Genomic DNA, 19,751 nt, shown 5'->3' on the forward strand with positions numbered 1-19,751 from the left:
GAGGCACGGAGTCATGTGACTCGCCGCCATATTGTTACACCCGTAAATGCCATCACTGCCGCTGATGCCTCTCCATATATGTCCAGCATACATGGAGCTGTGATTTCCCGGAGTAACCAGCTCCTTACATGATGACGGGGATGTAGTGCGAGGGCTGAGCGTTGTCATGCGGATGGAGGAGTGTCAGTGGGTGTAGCAAGATGGCCCCCAGGCCTAGATTCCACCTGTTACTGTAACACAGGGAGTCTGCTGAACTTCTGTCTCCAGGTAACTACAGACCCTGGTAACTGCCCCTTCTCCTACTGCTCCAGGTAACTACAGACCCTTCTCCTACTGCTCCAGGTAACTACAGACCCTAGAAACTGCCCCTTCTCCTACTGCTCCAGGTAACTACAGACCCTGGTAACTGCCCCTTCTCCTACTGCTCCAGGTAACTACAGACCCTGGTAACTGCCCCTTCTCCTACTGCTCCAGGTAACTACAGACCCTGGTAACTGCCCCTTCTCCTACTGCTCCAGGTAACTACAGACCCTGGTAACTGCCCCTTCTCCTACTGCTCCAGGGAACTACAGACCCTTGTTACTGCCCCTTCTCCTACTGCTCCAGGTAACTACAGACCCTGGTAACTGCCCCTTCTCCTACTGCTCCAGGGAACTACAGACCCTTGTTACTGCCCCTTCTCCTACTGCTCCAGGTAACTACAGACCCTGGTAACTGCCCCTTCTCCTACTGCTCCAGGTAATTACAGACCCTGGTAACTGTCCCTTCTCCTACTGATCCAGGTAACTACAGACCCTGGTAACTGCCCCTTCTCCTACCGCACCTGGTAACTGCCCCTTCTCCTACTGCCCCAGGTAACTACAGACCCTCCTCTTACCGCACCTGTTAACTGCCCCTTCTCGTACTTCCAGGTAACTGCCCCAGGTAACTACAGACCATCCTCATACCGGCCCTGGTAACTGCCCCTTCTCGTACTGCTCCAGGTAACTACAGACCCTGGTAACTGCCCCTTCTCCTACTGCTCCAGGTAACTACAGACCCTGGCAACTACCCCTTCTCCTACTGCTCCAGGTAATTACAGACCCTGGTAGCTGACCCTTCTCCTACTGCACCAGGTAACTACAGACCCTACTACCTGCCCCTTCTCCTACTGCCCCAAGTAACTACAGACCCTCCTTACCACCCCTGGTAACTGGCCCTTCTCGTGCTGCTCAAGGTAGCTACAGACCCTCCTCATACCACCCCTGGAAACTGCTCCTTGTCCTACTGCTCCAGGTAACTACAGACCCTCCTCATACCGCCCCTGGTAACTGCCCCTTCTCGTACTGCTCCAGGTAGCTACAGACCCTCCTCATACCGGCCCTGGTAACTGCCCCTGGTAACTACAGACCCTCCTTACCGCCCCTGGTAACTGTCCCTGGTAACTACAGACCCTCCTTACCGCCCCTGGTAACTGTCCCTTCTCGTACTGCTCCAGGTAACTGCCACATGTAAATACAGACCCTCCTCATAGAGCCCCTGGTAACTACAGAGACCCTCCTTACCGCCTCTGGTTACTGCCCCAGGTAACTACAGACCATCCTCCCTCCACTCCAGGTTACTGCCCGGGGTAACTACAGATCCTCCCACCACCACCCCAGATAACTGCTTTCCTCCTACCACTGCCCCAGGTAACTGCTTTCCTCCTACCACTGCCCCAGGTAACTGCTTCCCTCCTCCCAGTGCCCCAGGTTACTGCTTCCCTTCTCCCACCACCCCCAGGTGACTGCTTACCTTCTCCCACCGCCCCAGGTAACTGCTTTCCTCCTACCACTGCCCCAGATAACTGCTTTCCTTCTCCCACAACCTCCCTTCTCCCACTGCCCCAGGTGACTGCTTCCCTTCTCCCACAACCTCCCTTCTCCCAGTGCCCCAGGTGACTGCTTCCCTTCTCCCACTACCTCCCTTCTCCCACCGCCCCAGGTAACTGCTACCCTTCTTCCACCTCCCCAGGTAACTGCTTCCCTTCTCCCACTACCTCCCTACTCCCACCGCCCCATGTAACTGCTTTCCTCCAGGTTACAGCTTCCCTCCTCCAACTGCCCCAGGTAACTGCTTCCTTTCTCCCACTGCCCCAGGTAACTGCTTTCCTCCTACCACTGCCCCAGGTGACTGCTTCCCTCCTCCCAGTGCCCCAGGTGACTGCTTCCCTTCTCCCACCGCCCCATGTAACTGCTTTACTCCTCCCAGTGCCCAGGTAACTGCTTCCCTTCTCCCACCACCCCAGGTAACTGCTTCCCTTCGCCCACTACCTCCCTTGTCCCACCGCCCCAGGTAGCTGCTTCCCTTGTCCCACCGTCCCAGGTAACTGCTTCCCTTCTTCCACCTCCCCAGGTAACTGCTTTCCTTCTTCCACCGCTCCAGGTAACTGCCACCCTTCTCCCACCGCCCCAGGTAACTGCTTTCCTTCTCCCACCGCCTCAGGTAACTGCTTCCCTTGTCCCACCGTTCCAGGTAACTGCTACCCTTCTTCCACCTCCCCAGGTTACTGCTTCCCTTCTCCCACAACCTCCCTTCTCCCACCACCCCAGGTGAGTGCTTCTCTTCTCCCACTGCCCCAGGTAACTGCTTTCCTCCTACCACCGCCACAGGTAACTGCTTCCCTTCTTCTCCCACCGCCCCAGGTAACTGCTTCCCTTCTTCTCCCACCGCCCCAGGTAACTGCTTCCCTTCTTCTCCCACCGCCCCAGGTAACTGCTTCCCTTCTTCTCCCACCGCCCCAGGTAACTGCTTCCCTTCTTCTCCCACCGCCCCAGGTAACTGCTACCCTTTGCCCACTACCTCCCTTGTCCCACCGTCCCAGGTAACTGCTTCCCTTCTTACACCTCCCCAGGTTATTGCTTCTCTTCTCCCACAACCTCCCTTCTCCCACTGCGCCAGGTAACTGCTTTCCTCCTACCACTGCACCAGGTAACTGCTTCCCTCCTCCCAGTGCCCCGGGTTACTGCTTCCCTTCTCCCACTACCTCCCTTCTCCCACCGCCCCAGGTGACTGCTTCCCTTCTCCCACTACCTCCCTTCTCCCACCGCCCCAGGTGACTGCTTCCCTTCTCCCACCGCCCCAGGTGACTGCTTTCCTCCTCCCAGTGCCCAGGTAACTGCTTCCCTTCTCCCACAACCTCCCTTCTCCCACTGCCCCAGGTGACTGCTTCCCTTCTCCCACAACCTCCCTTCTCCCACTGCCCCAGGTGACTGCTTCCCTTCTCCCACAACCTCCCTTCTCCCACTGCCCCAGGTGACTGCTTCCCTTCTCCCACAACCTCCCTTCTCCCAGTGCCCCAGGTGACTGCTTCCCTTCTCCCACTACCTCCCTTCTCCCACCGCCCCAGGTAACTGCTACCCTTCTTCCACCTACCCAGGTAACTGCTTCCCTTCTCCCAGTACCCCAGGTTACTGCTTCCCTTCTCCCACTTCCTCCCTACTCCCACCGCCCCATGTAACTGCTTTCCTCCTCCCGCTGCCCCATGTAACTGCTTTCCTCCTCCCAGTGCCCCAGGTTACAGCTTCCCTCCTCCCACTGCCCCAGGTGGCCGCTTCCCTCCTCCCACTGCCCCAGGTGGCCGCTTCCCTCCTCCCACTGCCCCAGGTGGCCGCTTCCCTCCTCCCACTGCCCCAGGTGGCCGCTTCCCTCCTCCCACTGCCCCAGGATACAGCTTCCCTTCTCCCACTGCCCCAGGTGACCGCTTCCCTCCTCCCCTCCTCCCACTGCCCCAGGTGACCGCTTCCCTCCTCCCCTCCTCCCACTGCCCCAGGTGACCGCTTCCCTCCTCCCACCGCCCCAGGTGACCGCTTCCCTCCTCCCACCGCCCCAGGTGACCGTTTCCCTCCTCCCACCGCCCCAGGCGACCGCTTCCCTCCTCCCACCGCCCCAGGCGACCGCTTCCCTCCTCCCACCGCCCCAGGTGACTGCTTCCCTCCTCCCACCGCCCCAGGTGACTGCTTCCCTCCTCCCACCGCCCCAGGTGACTGCTTCCCTCCTCCCACCGCCCCAGGTGACTGCTTCCCTTTTCTCACTGCCCCTTGGCCCATTATACATCGATCAGCAGTAACATTAATACCACATACCTGCTAACAGCTCTGAACCAAATGAGGCATGGACTCCACAAGACTCTGCAGGTGTCCTGTGGTATCTGGCACCAAGACGTTAGCAGCAGATCCTGTAAGTCCTGTGAGATGCGAGGTGGGACCGCCATGGCTTAGACTTGTTTCCCATCACATCCCACAGAAATTCGAATGGATTGAGATCTGGAGATTTGGAGGCCAAGTCAACACCTTGAACTCTTTGTCATGTTCCTCACCCCATTCCTGAACAGTTCTTGCACTGTGTCAGGGCACATTATCCTGAATCAGGGAATTCCGTTGCCATAAAGGTGTGTACTTGGGGCTGGATTCTGATGTGGAAGTAAAGCAGGTGGGACGGATGTAACATGCAGAGAAATTAGACGTGAGAAGGACGTGCTGAAACTGAAATCGAAATTGCAATGTGAGAATAAAACTGTCTAACGTGTGGGCTACATGCAGAAGCAGCCAGTATTTACCCTGCACAGAAAACATATACTGTAAATGTATTTCCTGCCCTTGCATGGTGCAACATGATACAAAGTTACTTGCTTTTTTTGCTTTACTTCCAAATCAGAATCAGGCCTTTGGTCTGCAACAATAGCTAGGTGGTACGTTTCAAAGTAACCTCCACTCAAATGCCAGGACCTAAGGTTTCCCAGCATTGCACAGATCACCACACTGCCTCGCAGGCTTACCTTTTTCCCATAGTGCACCGTCATGCCAGCTCCTTCCCAGGCAAACCATGCACACGTTTCCGGCCGTCCACGTGATGTCAGTGCAGGCCTCCACCTTCCATTGCTACATGGTCGAGTTCTGGAGCCCGCCCGCCCATTGTAGGTACTTTTGGTGATAGATGGGGATCCGCAGGGTACACTGACCGGTCTGTGGCCCCATACACAGCAAGCTGCGGTGCACTGTGTCACTGGTTCACCAGTTGTCCTTCCTTAGACCACATTAGGTACGCACTAACCACCGTATACAGGGATCACCCCATAGGACCTGCCGGAGGAGATGCTCTGACCCATCACAAGTTGACCCTTGTCAAAGTTGCTCAGATCCTTACACTTGCCCATTTTTCCTGCTTCCAACACATCAACTTCAAAATTCTTATGTTCTGCTTACTATAGCTAAACCATTGTCAGGTGCCGCTGTAATGAGATAATCCGTGTTCTTCCCTCACCTGTCAGTGGTGTTACTATGATGGCTGATCGGCGTATAGGACACCAACAAGCTCTGGTACTCTGTATTAGGCTGCCGTCCATCTGCAAGGCTTATAGTACCAAACACGTGTGTGTGTGTGTGTGTGTGTGTGATATATATATATATATATATATATATATATATATAACTATTATGCAAGGTCTCCCCCATCTCCGCAGTGCGTGTGGAGTGGAAGCCTGGACGCACGCACCACGACTACAAGGGAGACGGAACAGACCTAGAGGAAGGCAAGCCGCGGAGAATGGGGTAAGGGGGCCGGGGAAGGGGGAGGAGACTGAGGTGACCTGGCATGTAAACTAGTATGGGTGTATAGAGAGAGATCCTATAAATTTGGTGTCTGTAGCGGGTGACGAGATTACGATCTGCAGAATGCCTAGATATTGCTTTATAATCATTATTATGTACTAGTGTTCTGCTGTTTGTGTTGTAGGTCCAGAATGCCTCAGCTCCCGCTGACAATGCCCCCAGAGCGTGGGGGTGGTTCGCTCTTCAGCCTGAGGTTCCCCACCTTCGCAGTGGGCACTGTCTGCCTCCCTCTCTTTGGTTTCATCTCCTGCGTTATCCTGTCGCTGCTGTTTGACTTCGGTGAGACGACTGCCACGCACTGCGGGGTGAGTGCTGGTACATGGGGCATAATACAGGGAGCGGGTTACACCACAGGGTGGCACTATATGGTGACCTGTGCATTCTGCAGGTTGTTGGCAGATGTGCATAGTGGTGCGAGAGTGAGCACCTGAGATGTGACGGAACACCAGCTGATGAAGGGACATAACACAGGGATCATGCACGTGGCATGGTGTCAGCGTGCTATAGCGACATACTGTGGGGTGAGAACCTGGCCACGCTTTGGGCGCGCGGCATGGCGATGACCCATACATGAGCACTCTGTGTCACACCAGCTGATGACCAGAGGATTAATGTTACACTAGCAGAACTGAGTCACTAGTGATAATTGGTGACTTGCTGGGGCACCGGCATTAATAGAATGAGGAGATGAATAATGGGAGAGGATAAAATTGGTATCTGACTTCACTAAAAACTTTCCGGTGGACTATCGAGATATTTGGAGAAGTTTACCCTCTTTACTTTTTTTTTTTTTTAAAGGTTCCTAATTACCTGCCATCAATCAGTGCTGCAATTGGAGGAGTGACCCCACAGAGATACATCTGGCGGTTATGTATCGGCCTGCACTCTGCCCCCCGTCTTCTTATTGCGGTGGCTTACCTCAACTTCTACCAAGGAATCGGCAGCTCCTACTCCCTATCTCACATCAACTTCATGTTTAATGTGCTGGAGATAGTCAGCCTCCTCCTGCTGACCTACATCTCTTCCAGTGAGAACCATGGTGAGACCCGCACTCCAGCTCTCTGTCCTTCTGAGTAGTCGTTTCCGTCATCTGCAACCATGACTTATTCCACAGAGGTCGTTCCTGATGCCTTTATATATCTCCTTCACTATTTATATTCCCTGGTTACCTCTCCTGTACAACCTTCTCATACTATTCCCTGTACTCCTCTCTACTTCTACATCCGCAGTGTTATTTCTCTGACGTCCTAGTGGATGCTGGGACTCCGTAAGGACCATGGGGAACAGCGGCTCCGCAGGAGACAGGGCACAAGAATAAAAGCTTTAGGATCACCTGGTGTGCACTGGCTCCTCCCCCTATGACCCCCCTCCAAGCCTCAGTTAGATTTTTGTGCCCGAACGAGAAGGGTGCAGGCTAGGTGGCTCTCCTGAGCTGCTTAGAATAAAAGTTTAATTTAGGTTTTTTTATTTTCAGTGAGTCCTGCTGGCAACAGGCTCACTGCACCGAGGGACTAAGGGGAGAAGAAGCGAACTCACCTGCGTGCAGAGTGGATTGGGCTTCTTAGGCTACTGGACATTAGCTCCAGAGGGACGATCACAGGTACAGCCTGGATGGGTCACCGGAGCCGCGCCGCCGTCCCCCTTACAGAGCCAGAAGAGACGAAGAGGTCCGGTGAAATCGGCGGCAGAAGACAATCCTGTCTTCAGACTAAGGTAGCGCACACCACCGCAGCTGTGCGCCATTGCTCTCAGCACACTTCACACTCCGGTCACTGAGGGTGCAGGGCGCTTGGGGGGGAGCGCCCTGAGACGCAATATAAATGATAATACCTTAGGTGGCAAAAGAATACATCACATATAGCTCCTGGGCTATATGGATGTATTTTAACCCCTGCCATTTTTACACAAAAAAGCGGGAGATAAGGACGTCGTGAAGGGGCGGAGCCTATCTCCTCAGCACACAAGCGCCATTTTCCCTCACAGTTCCGCTGGAAGGACGGCTCCCTGACTCTCCCCTGCAGTCTTGCTTCAGAATCAGGGTAAAAAAGAGAAGGGGGGGCACTATTGGCAGCAAATGACAATATAAACAGCAGCTATAAGGGAATAACACTTATATAAGGTTATCCCTGTATATATATATATATATATATATATATATATATAGCGCTGGGTGTGTGCTGGCAGACTCTCTCCCTCTGTCTCTCCAAAGGGCTCGTGGGGTCCTGTCCTCTATCAGAGCATTCCTGGTGTGTGTGCTGTGTGTCGGTACGTGTGTGTCGACATGTATGAGGAGGAAAATGATGTGGAGGCGGAGCAATTGCCTGCGTTAGTGATGTCACCCCCTAGGGAGTCGACACCTGACTGGATGATCGTGTTCAAACAATTAAGTGATAATGTCAACACTTTGCAAAAAACTGTTGACGACATGAGACAGCCGGCAAATCAATTAGTGCCTGTCCAGGCGTCTCAGACACCGTCAGGGGCCCTAAAACGCCCGTTACCTCAGTGGGTCGACACAGACCCAGACACAGATACGGAGTCTAGTGTCGACGGTGATGAGTCGAACGTAATGTCCAGTAGGGCCACACGTTACATGATCACGGCAATGAAGGAAGCATTGCACATTTCTGACACTACAAATACCACTAAGAAGGGTATTATGCGGGGGGTGAAAAAACTACCAATAGTTTTTCCTGAGTCAGATGAATTGAATGAGGTATGTGATAAAGCGTGGGTTTCTCCCGACAAAAAACTGCTAATTTCTAATAAATTATTGGCACTATATCCTTTCCCATCAGAGGTTAGGACAAGTTGGGAAACACCCCCTAAGGTAGATAAGGCGCTCACACGTTTATCTAAACAAGTAGCGTTACCGTCTCCTGATACGGCCACCCTCAAAGAACCAGCTGATAGGAGGCTGGAAAATATCCTAAAAAGTATATACACACATACTGGTGTTATACTGCGACCAGCAATCGCTTCAGCCTGGATGTGCAGTGCTGGAGTCGCGTGGTCGGATTCCCTGACTGAAAATATTGATACCCTGGATAGGGACAATATATTGTTAACTATAGAGCATTTGAAGGATGCATTACTATATATGCGTGATGCACAGAGGGATATTTGCACCCTGGCATCAAGAGTAAGTGCTATGTCCATCTCTGCCAGAAGAACGTTATGGACGCGTCAGTGGTCAGGGGATGCGGATTCCAAACGACATATGGAAGTATTGCCGTATAAAGGGGAGGAGTTATTTGGGGCTGGTCTTTCGGACCTGGTGGCCATGGCAACGGCTGGAAAGTCCACCTTCTTACCCCAGGTCACTTCACATCAACAGAAAAAGACACCGTCTTTTCAAACTCAGTCCTTTCGTTCCCATAAATACAAGCGAGCAAAAGGCCATTCCTTTCTGCCCCGGGGCAGAGGAAGGGGAAAAAGACTGCACCATGCAGCCGCTTCCCAGGATCAGAAGCCTTCCCCTGCTTCTGCCAAGTCTTCAGCATGACGCTGGGGCTTTACAAGCAGACTCAGGCTTGGTGGGGGCCCGTCTCAAGAATTTCAACGCGCAGTGGGCTCACTCGCAAGTGGACCCCTGGATTCTGCAGGTAGTATCACAGGGGTACAAACTGGAATTCGAGACGTCTCCCCCTCGCCGGTTCCTGAAGTCTGCTCTACCAAAGTCTCCCTCCGACAGGGAGGCAGTTTTGGAAGCCATTCACAAGCTGTATTCCCAGCAGGTGATAATCAAGGTACCTCTCCTACAACAGGGAAAGGGGTATTATTCCACGCTGTTTGTGGTACCGAAGCCGGACGGCTCGGTGAGACCAATTTTAAATCTAAAATCCTTGAACACTTACATAAAGAGGTTAAAATTCAAGATGGAGTCACTCAGAGCAGTGATAGCAAACCTGGAAGAAGGGGACTATATGGTGTCTCTGGACATCAAAGATGCTTATCTCCACGTCCCAATCTACCCTTCTCACCAAGGGTACCTCAGGTTTGTAGTACAAAACTGTCATTATCAGTTTCAGACGCTGCCGTTTGGGTTGTCCACGGCACCTCGGGTCTTTACCAAGGTAATGGCCGAAATGATGATTCTTCTTCGAAGAAAAGGCGTTTTAATTATCCCTTACTTGGACGATCTCCTGATAAGGGCAAGGTCCAGGGAACAGTTAGAAGTCGGAGTAGCACTATCTCAGATAGTGTTACGTCAGCACAGGTGGATCCTAAATATTCCAAAATCGCAGCTGATTCCAACGACACGTCTTCTGTTCCTAGGAATGATTCTGGACACAGTCCAGAAGAAGGTTTTTCTCCCGGAGGAGAAGGCCAAGGAGTTATCCGAGCTAGTCAGGAACCTCCTAAAACCAGCCCAGGTGTCTGTGCATCAGTGCACGAGGGTCCTGGGAAAAATGGTTGCTTCTTACGAAGCAATTCCATTCGGAAGATTCCATGCAAGAACGTTTCAGTGGGCTCTACTGGACAAATGGTCCGGTTCGCATCTTCAGATGCAGCAGCGGATAACCCTGTCACCAAAGACAAGGGTGTCTCTCCTGTGGTGGTTGCAGAGTGCTCATCTTCTAGAGGGCCGCAGATTCGGCATTCAGGATTGGATCCTGGTGACCACGGATGCAAGCCTGAGAGGCTGGGGAGCAGTCACACAGGGAAAAAACTTCCAGGGCTTGTGGTCAAGCATGGAAACATCTCTTCATATAAACATTCTGGAACTACGGGCCATTTACAATGCCCTAAGTCAAGCGAAACCCCTGCTTCAGGGTCAGGCGGTATTGATCCAATCGGACAACATCACGTCAGTCGCCCACGTAAACAGACAGGGCGGCACGAGAAGCAGGAGGGCAATGGCAGAGGCTGCAAGGATTCTTCGCTGGGCGGAAAATCATGTGATAGCTCTGTCAGCAGTGTTCATTCCGGGAGTGGACAACTGGGAAGCAGACTTCCTCAGCAGACACGACCTTCACCCGGGAGAGTGGGGACTTCACCCAGAAGTCTTCCACCTGATTGTAAACCGTTGGGAAAAGCCAAAGGTGGACATGATGGCGTCACGTCTAAACAAAAAATGAGACAGATATTGCGCCAGGTCAAGGGACCCTCAGGCAATAGCGGTGGACGCTCTGGTGACACCGTGGGTGTACCAGTCAGTGTATGTGTTCCCTCCTCTGCCTCTCATACCAAAAGTACTGAGAATCATACGAAGGGGAGGAGATCACGAGTTGTACGGTGTGATTGGTGTGGCTGGTATGAGTCTTACCCGGGATTCAATATCCTTCCTTATGATGTACGCTCGTCCGGGCACAGTGTCCTAACTGAGGCTTGGAGGGGGGTCATAGGGGGAGGAGCCAGTGCACACCACCTGATCCTAAAGCTTTTATTCTTGTGCCCTGTCTCCTGCGGAGCCGCTGTTCCCCATGGTCCTTACGGAGTCCCAGCATCCACTACGGACTATGAGAAATAGATTTATCGGTAAGTAAAATCTTATTATTCCCGGTACTCCTCTCTACTTCTCCATCCGCAGTGTTATATTCCCGGTACTCTGCCTCTCCATTCCCAGTATTGTACCTGTTGTTTCTCTTTGCTATATGCCAGGATTGATGTGACATTCTCCTATCTCTGCAGGGATCCACCAGCTCGCCTTTGCACTCTTTATGTTTTTTTCCCTCATGTATATGGTTGTGACCATCCTAATATGGAGGAAAGCTAAGAAATATGTAAGTGCAGAGGTAAGTATCACGTTTTTTGACATATCTGGTAAACAAGATGCCTCTTAATTGTAGATGTGATGGGAGAGATCTGGCCTGTTAGATGGTGGCAGTGGGGGAATACTAACCACAGCCTGAAGAAGGTGGTGGGATGTAGAAATTGTTTATCTGTCTCAAAGACCATTGGTTATAGGGTCAATTGTCCTGACGGTGAGACAGTTGGTGTGTAGGGGTATTTGCCCTGACTGTGTGACATTTGGGGTGTAGGGGTACTTGTCCCGACTGTGGGATATTTGGGGTGTAGAGGTACATGTCCCGGTTCTGAGACGGTTGTGTTGTAGGGGTGGATGTCCCGGTTCTGAGACGGTTGGGTTGTAGGGGTGGCTGTCCCTGCTCTGAGACGGTTGGGGTAGATGTCCCAGCTGTGAGACGCTTGGGGTGTTGGGGTAGATGTCCCGGCTGTGAGACGCTTGGGGTGTAGGGGTAGATGTCCCGGCTGTGAGATGTGGGGATGGTTTGGGGAAGCCCAGTGCTGCATAACTCTCCTCGGGGAAGCCCAGTGCTGCATAATGCACCTTGGGGAGGCCGCTTAACCCCACAAAGTGAGTCGATTAAGGTGGCATTACCCTTTTTCTCATACGTCCTAGAGGATGCTGCGGACGACATCTAGACCATGGGGTATAGACGGGATCCGCAGGAGACATGGGCACTCTAAAGACTTTTCATTGGTTGTGAACTGGCTCCTCCCTCTATGCCCCTCCTCCAGACCTCAGTTTTAGAAATGTGCCCAGGCTGACTGGATGCACTCTGAGGAGCTCTACTGAGTTTCTCTGAAAATACTTGTGTTAGGTTTTTTATTTTCAGGGAGATCTGCTGGCATTAGACTACCTGCTTTGTGGGACTGAGGGGGCAGAAGTAGGAACCAACTTCCTAAAGAGTTTCATGGCTCTGCTTCTGGCTGACAGGAGACACCATTAGCTCCTGAAGGGAACTGAACTCTAGCTGCGGCTAGATGCTCACTCACACAGCAAGCCGTCACCCCCCTCACAGAGCTAGAAGTCAGGTGAGTGTTAGAAGACAGATCTTCAATCAAGAAAGTGACGGCTGGCGGGAGCGCAGCGCGCCATGTTGCCCACACATACACAGGCACTGAAGGGTGCGGGGGGGGGGGGGCGCCCTGGGCAGCATGAAACCTATGGAAACTTGCATAAATAAGGGGCATAAGTTGCTGAGGCACAGTCCTACCCCCGCCAGTATAAAAAATTACCTCATAAAAGCTGGGGAGAAACACGCCATTGAAGAGTGAAGCTTCCTCCTCATTCAGCCAGCACACTGCTCAGCGCCATTTTCTCTCTCTCCTCAGGCTGCAGAGACAACACTGGTCCTCCTCCACTACTGAACAAGTATCAGGGTGCAAAACAGGGGGGGCCACAGTGAATTGGTGCAATATAATTGTGTGATTAACATTATAAAAGCGCTGAATGTCAGTGGGCATTTTGTGTTCACAGACATTGTGTTACTGGCACTGGGTTGTGAACTGGCAAAATCCTATCTGTGTCCCTCTGACAGATTTTACTGTGGGTCTGTCCCCTATAAATCCCGGAGTGTCTGTGGTGTGGTTCTGCACGTGTGTGACATGTCTGTGGCAGGGAACTCTGTGGAGACATGTTAGGGACACAGAGGTGTAATATGACACCAAGAGCCTGACTGGGTGAAAGGTTACATGGTAGTATGAATCATATCAGTAAGAGGTTGGACTGAATCTCATGCAGAAAATGAAAATAATCTGTTGAAGATGTGATTTTTAATAGTTCTGCCTTTCATCCACAGGGACCTTTCTGGGTCACATACAAATTTACACAAGTAGTACAAACCGATACCGACACGGACTCTGATTCCTGTGTCGACACTAGCGATTCCAGGGGAATAGGTCCTAAGTTAGCAAAAAAGCATTCAAAACATGTTATAGCTATAAAGGAGGTGTTAGAAGTTACGAAGCCCCCTCTTTTACCACAAGGAGAGGGTTTATTTTAGTAAAGAAGTAATGTAATTTTCCCTCCACCTCAGGTCTGATTTAACCTGAAAAGAAATTTCTGATTCCCAAAAGGAATTCAGGCAGCTTACCTTTTTCCAAAAGGTGGGAGTCACCGCGCAGTTTAGACAGGGCCCTGTAATAAAAGAAAAAAGGGGATTCTCCCTGCGCCTGGAAGGGCTTCACTTAAGGAGCCAACAGACCGCAAGTTAGTGAGGTGATCTATTGATGTGGCCAATGGGACACTACTCAGCCCTACCATTGTCTGTGCGTGGGTGAGTATTGCTATTGAAAAGTGGTCAGAAAACTTGTCATTAGACATTGACACAATAGATGGAGACGAGATACTCCTAATGTTAGGTCATATCATAGGCGCTGCTGCGTACGTACTAGAATCCATGAAATATATTGGTTTCATGGCAGTATCGGCTCGGAGGGCGTTGTGGATTCGCCAGTGGAATGCTGATGCAGATTCCAAAAGAAATATGGAGGCTCTCCCGTATAAAGGTGAGGCCTTGTTTGGTGATGGGCTGGATGCGTTAGTCTCGGCGGCTACCGCAGGTAAGTCGACATTCTTGCCTTATGCTCCTACACCGGCGAAAAAGACACATCACTCTCACATACAGTCCTTTCGGCCCAACAAATTCAAAAAGGCCAAATATCTCCCCTTTTTTTGCAGGGATGGGAAAAGGAAAGAAATCCGCAGCGTCTCCCGGATCGCAGGTCAGAAGTCCACCCCTGCTTCTGCCAAATCTGCAGCACAACGTTGGGGCTCCCTTGCGGGAGTCCGCTTGGGTGGGAGCACGTCTGAAACTTTTCAGCCAAATCTGGATTCAATCTGGCCTGGACCAATGGGTCTTACAAATAGTGTCCCATGGGTACAAACTAGAGTTTCAAGACGTCCCCCCATGCTGATTTTTCAAATCGACCTTGCCAGCTTCTCTTCCGGGAAGAGAGGCAGTAACAACGGCAATTCAAAAATTATGTCAGGATCAGGTCATTGTCCTGGTACCCTTGGCACAGTAAGGAGAAGGTTTTTATTCAAGCCTCTTCGTAGTTCCGAAGCCGGACGGCTCGGTCAGACCGATTTTAAACCTGAAAAATCTGAATCTCTACCTGAAAAGGTTCACGTTCAAGATGGAATCCCTGAGGGTAGTGATTTCCAGTCTGGAAGAGGGGGACTTCATGGTGTCAGTAGACATAAAAGATGCTTACTTGCGTGTTCCAATTTATCCTCCTCACCAAGCTTATCTGAGATTCGCAGTACAGGATTGCCATTACCAGTTTCAGACGTTGCCGTTCGGACTCTCCACGGCACCGAGGGTATTCACCAAGGTGATGGCGGAGATGATGGTCCTCCTTCGTTAAAAAGGAGTCAATATAATTCCTTATCTGGACGCTCTCTTGATAAAAGCGCGATCCAGGGAACAGTTGGTGCAGAACATCGCACTCTCCCTGTCAATACTCCAACAACACGGTTGGATCATGAATTTTCCAAAGTCTCAGTTGGAACCGACAACAAGATTATCTTTTTTCTGGACACAGAAGTACGGAGAGTATTTCTTCTAGTGGAAAAGGCTCTGGAAATCCAGAAAATGGTCAAACAAATATTGAAACCAACAAGCGTATCGATCCATCAGTGCATTCGGTTGTTGGGTAAAATGGTAGCGGCCTACGAGGCCATACAGTTTGGCCGATTTCATACCAGAGTATTCCAGTGGGACCTGTTGGACAAGTGGTCCGGATCCCACCTACACATACACCGGAAAATAATCCTGTCCCCCAAAGCCAGGATTTTGCTCCTGTGGTGTCTACACAGTTCTCACCTAATAGAGGGACGCAGGTTTGGGATTCATGACTGGGTCCTAATAACCACGGATACAAGTCTCCGTGGCTGGAGAGCTGTCACACAGGGGGAAAGCTTCCAAGGAAAATGGTCAAGTCAGGAAGCCTGCCTTCACATAAACGTTCTGGAATTGAGAGCCATTTACAGCGGCCTTCTACAAGCGGTACATCTTCAAGATCCCATGCAGATCCAGTCGGACAATGTAACAGCAGTCGCGTACATAAACGGGCAAGGCGAAACGAAAAGCAGAGCGGCAATAGCAGAGGTGACAAGGATTCTCCTCTGGGCAGAAAGACATGTTAGAGCTCTGTCAGCAATTTTAATTTCGGGAGTGGACAACTGGGAAGAAGACTTCCTCAGCAGATACGATCTCCATCCAGGAGAGTGGGGCCTCCACCAAGAAGTCTTCGCAGAGGTGACAAGTTTTTGGGGAGTTCCAGGTCGAGAGACCCTCAAGCAATAGCAGTGGATGCACTGGTTACCCAGTGGGTGTTTCGGTCGGTATATGTTTTCCCTCCACTTCCACTGATTCCAAAAGTTCTCAAAATAATAAGAAGAACAAGAGTTTGAGCAATCTTCATTGCCCCAGACTAGCCGAGGAGGGCTTGGTATCCAGATCTTCTTCAGGAATTGCTTATAGAAGATCCTCGGCCTCTTCCTCCTCGAGAGGACCTACTACAGCAGGGGCCGTGTGTGTAGTAAGACTTACCGCGGCTACATTTAACGGCATGGCTGTTGAGTGTCGGATCCTAGCCCGAAAGGGTATTCCCAAGGAAGTCATCCCCACTCTTATTCAGGCCAGGAAAGGAGTAACGTCTAAACATTACCATCGTATTTGGAGAAAATATGTGTCTTGGTGTGAATCCAAGAAGGCTCCTACGGAAGAGTTTGAGTTGGGACGTTTTCTCCATTTTCTGCAGGCTGGTGTGGATGCGGGCCTTAGATTGGGGTCAATCAAGGTCCAGATTTCAGACTTATCAGTTTTCTTTCAAAAACAATTGGCCTCCTTTCCAGAAGTTCAGACATTCGTGAAAGGGGTTCTGCACATCCAGCCTCCATTTGTGCCTCCAGTGGCACCATGGACCCTAATGTGGTATTGCAGATCCTTCAATCGGGTTGGTTTGAGCCTCTACAAGAAATAGAGTTGAAGTTTCTCACTTGGAAAGTGGTGATGCTTTTGGCGTTGGCATCCGCAAGGCGGATGTCTGAATTCGGGGCCTTGCCACACAAGAGCCCTTACCTGATCTTCCATGAAGATAGGGCAGAGTTGAGAACTCGTCAACATTTTCTTCCAAAGGTGGTTTCCTCTTTCCACATAAACCAACCTATTGTGGTGCTAGTTGCTACTGACACGTTCGCTGAGTCAAAGTCTCTAGATGTGGTTAGAGCTTTGAAAATCTATGTTGCTAGAACAGCTCGTATACGGAAAACAGAGGCTCTGTTTGTCCTGTATGATCACAACAAGATTGGCTGTCCTGCTTCCAAGCAGACTATTGCACATTGGATTAGAAATACGATTCAGCAAGCTCATACTATGGCTGGATTGCCGTTACCGACGTCGGTAAAGGCCCACTCCACTAGGAAGGTGGGCTCATCCTGGGCGGCTGCCCGGGGGGTCTCGGCATTACAACTTTGCCGAGCAGCTATTTGGTCAGGGTCAAACACATTTGCTAAGTTCTACAAGTTTGACACCTTGGCCGATGAGGACCTAAAGTTTGGTCAATCGGTGCTGCAGGGTCATCCGCACTCCTGCCCGTACTGAAGCTTTGGTATAGACCCCATGGTCTTGATGTCGTCCCCAGCATCCTCTAGGATGCATGAGAAAATATGATTTTACTAACCTACCGGTAAATCCTTTTCTCCTAGTCCGTAGAGGATGCTCGGCGCCCGTCCCAGTGCGGACTTTACCTGCAGTTTAGTTATTACAGTTACACAAGTTGTGTTATCTTGGTTTCAGCATGTTGCTGCAATTGGTTCATGCCTGTTGGCGTGTTTTATTTTGAATGCCATGTGTGCGGCATGGTTGAGGGTGTGAGTTGGTAGATATCTCACCACTAGTTAAGTAATTCCTTTCCTCGAAATGTCAGTCTCCCTGGGCACAGTTCCTACAACTGAGGTCTGCAGGAGGGGCATAGAGGGGAGGAGCCAGTTCACACCCAATGAAAAGTCTTTAGAGTGCCCATGTCTCCTGCGGATCCCGTCTATACCCCATGGTCTTGATGTCGTCCCCAGCATCCTCTACGGACTAGGAGAAAAGGATTTACCGGTAGGTTATCAAAATCCTATTATTATGGTGCCCTTGAGACGTAGGTTATTGGTACTCTATAACCTATCCAAGATTCCAGCTGTGACATTCTCTATCTGTTATGATCTAGGAACGGAGATCGTATAACTGGAAGAAGCGACTCTTCTCCTTCTACCTTCTCGCCTTTGTGGTTTCCATGATGTTCTACATCCGCCATAATATGTTCTGCGAACCTGGAGGTAGGAGCCACCTAGATTTGAATAGAGTTTCACCCAATGGTTGATTGTGGGTTCTGGATGTGTAGATTCCTGCAACCAGCATCATGTTCTGGAGCCACCAGTTGTATCCATAGCTCTTTCCTGTGCTCCTAAGTATCCCAGTCTCCACGTTCCCTTTCCACCCTCCCTGTCTCCTGTCATTTCTGGTCCTGGCTTCAGTCTCTGTAACCGCTCCGACCCTACAACCTCATTCTGCTTATTTTGTCTCCCTATTGCCCATCTACATCCTCTGCTTCTCCTCCACAGTTTACACCATGTTTGCGTTGCTGGAGTACCTGGTGGTCTTCTCCAATATGTGCTTCCACATGACGGCCTGGTGGGACTTTGGCAATAAAGAGCTTCTCATCTGCTCCCCACAAGAGGCCAAGCAGATCTAGGAGAGATCCTACCACCGATACACACTTGTCCTGTCCTCTATGGTAAGGATGGACTCTTGCTGCTGGTGGCTGATGACACGTGGACCTCCGATGCTGCAGATCCTGTATGTATAAGTAGCCTGTGACTGTATCTGTGTCCCCGCACCCGGTGATCCTTCCCAGGGGCAGAGGACACGAGCATCTCCGCGCTTCCTGTGGTCCTGCCTAGAAGCCGTAGGCTGGAGAACCAGTTGTGTGGGGATTAGTAATGGTCCAGTATGGCTTCACAGTAACATGTCCTGGCTGGTTGGAGTCTTAGATGTGTTGAGCCGCCCTCTAGTGGAGAGGATGTGTCCGCACCCGCGGCTCGTGAGACTGCAACACAGAACAGACCACAATCCACGTCGGGGACTAAATCAGCCAAACTCATTTCAGGGAACTAGAAGCAGAAAATAATGTACAATTCTTGTTTTATAGGACATTGTGTGAACACGGAGTGTTTGCTGGAGAATTTTAGCTTTTAACCAAATATTATACAGACTTTGTTATTATTCCAGTCATTGTGCTTTATATGAGTTTACCTACGGTAAGCTTCCTCTCATACGGTAGTGGGGCCATAAACACTTGTAATGTTATCATCCTGCAGGGGGCAGCAGTAACATACACGGACCATAAACACTTGTGATGCTGTTGTCCTCCTGCAGGGGGCAGCAGTGACCTATACGGACACCGGTTGCACCGTTGTATAATGAGTCACAGGAGATGCAGCCAGCTGGGCTATGTACGGACTCGGCCATAAAGCTGACACGGTGACGCTGTTTACATTTGATACTGTATATAATTTATTATGCTCTTTTTATTCTGTGCTATTTATTGCAGTGGGGCGTGAATGTAGGTGAATGAATTATAACACTGGAAGATAACATACAGAGAATATATAATGGGAGAGCATCTTTCCTGGGTCACCATGTGTATATATACAGTATTTTTAAATAAAATGATTGAAGAAAATTAACCCTTGGAGTTATTTTACATAAGGTGCAATGATCTGCGAGATACTGTTATGCTGATCCGGGTGCTTGCAGTGTGTCACTGAGGACGGGCACGGGGGCAGGAATAGCACAGCTCCAGAATAAATCTCCGGGTGCATTATACAAAGATACAGTATGGCAGAGACTGCATGTCACAGAGACTGACAGGCCATAGTACAGTAGCTGAGCACTGACACTGCTGGGGGTACGTGCAGGAGCTGAGCACTGACACTGCTGGGGGGTACATGCAGGAGCTGAGCACTGACACTGCTGGGGGGGTACGTGCAGGAGCTGAGCACTGACTGCTGGGGGGGTACGTGCAGGAGCTGAGCACTGACACTGCTGGGGGGGTACGTGCAGGAGCTGAGCACTGACACTGCTGGGGGGGTACATGCAGGAGCTGAGCACTGACACTGCTGGGGGGGTACATGCAGGAGCTGAGCACTGACACTGCTGGGGGGGTACGTGCAGGAGCTGAGCACTGACACTGCTGGGGGGGTACATGCAGGAGCTGAGCACTGACACTGCTGGGGGGGGGGTACATGCAGGAGCTGAGCACTGACTGCTGGGGGGGGGGTACGTGCAGGAGCTGAGCACTGACACTGCTGGGGGTACATGC

The 19,751-nt window shown here is 51.1% G+C and overlaps 1 protein-coding gene across 11 annotated transcripts; it reads left to right on the forward strand.

Annotated features, from left to right (window-relative positions):
• Positions 1-11: 11 nt before the first annotated feature.
• Positions 12-19,112, forward strand: PGAP2 (post-GPI attachment to proteins 2). 11 transcript variants are annotated; one of them, XM_063950819.1, is made up of 8 exons: positions 991-1,027; positions 4,264-4,408; positions 5,480-5,567; positions 5,752-5,932; positions 6,426-6,666; positions 11,262-11,365; positions 17,598-17,706; positions 17,992-19,112. In XM_063950819.1, the coding sequence occupies exons 3-8, from the start codon at positions 5,563-5,565 to the stop codon at positions 18,120-18,122; spliced, it is 771 nt and encodes a 256-aa protein (XP_063806889.1). In that variant the 5' UTR covers positions 991-1,027; positions 4,264-4,408; positions 5,480-5,562; the 3' UTR covers positions 18,123-19,112. The 11 variants fall into 11 exon arrangements, with proteins under 11 accessions (XP_063806894.1, XP_063806888.1, XP_063806887.1 ...); XM_063950818.1 differs by lacking the exons at positions 991-1,027; positions 4,264-4,408 and adding an exon at positions 14-267 and having other exon boundaries at positions 5,461-5,567; XM_063950817.1 differs by lacking the exons at positions 991-1,027; positions 4,264-4,408 and adding an exon at positions 14-267.
• Positions 19,113-19,751: the final 639 nt, after the last annotated feature.

The sequence above is a fragment of the Pseudophryne corroboree genome, chromosome 2 (assembly GCF_028390025.1).
Source record: "Pseudophryne corroboree isolate aPseCor3 chromosome 2, aPseCor3.hap2, whole genome shotgun sequence".
In the NCBI taxonomy this organism is placed as follows: domain Eukaryota; kingdom Metazoa; phylum Chordata; class Amphibia; order Anura; family Myobatrachidae; genus Pseudophryne; species Pseudophryne corroboree.

Bases quoted from the DNA above. Each gene is read 5' to 3' on its own strand.
- PGAP2 (XM_063950818.1), top strand. The intron at 5,933-6,425 runs GTGAGTGCTGGT...TTTTTTTTAAAG, and splicing joins CGACTGCCACGCACTGCGGG to GTTCCTAATTACCTGCCATC. The intron at 11,366-17,597 runs GTAAGTATCACG...GTTATGATCTAG, and splicing joins AGAAATATGTAAGTGCAGAG to GAACGGAGATCGTATAACTG.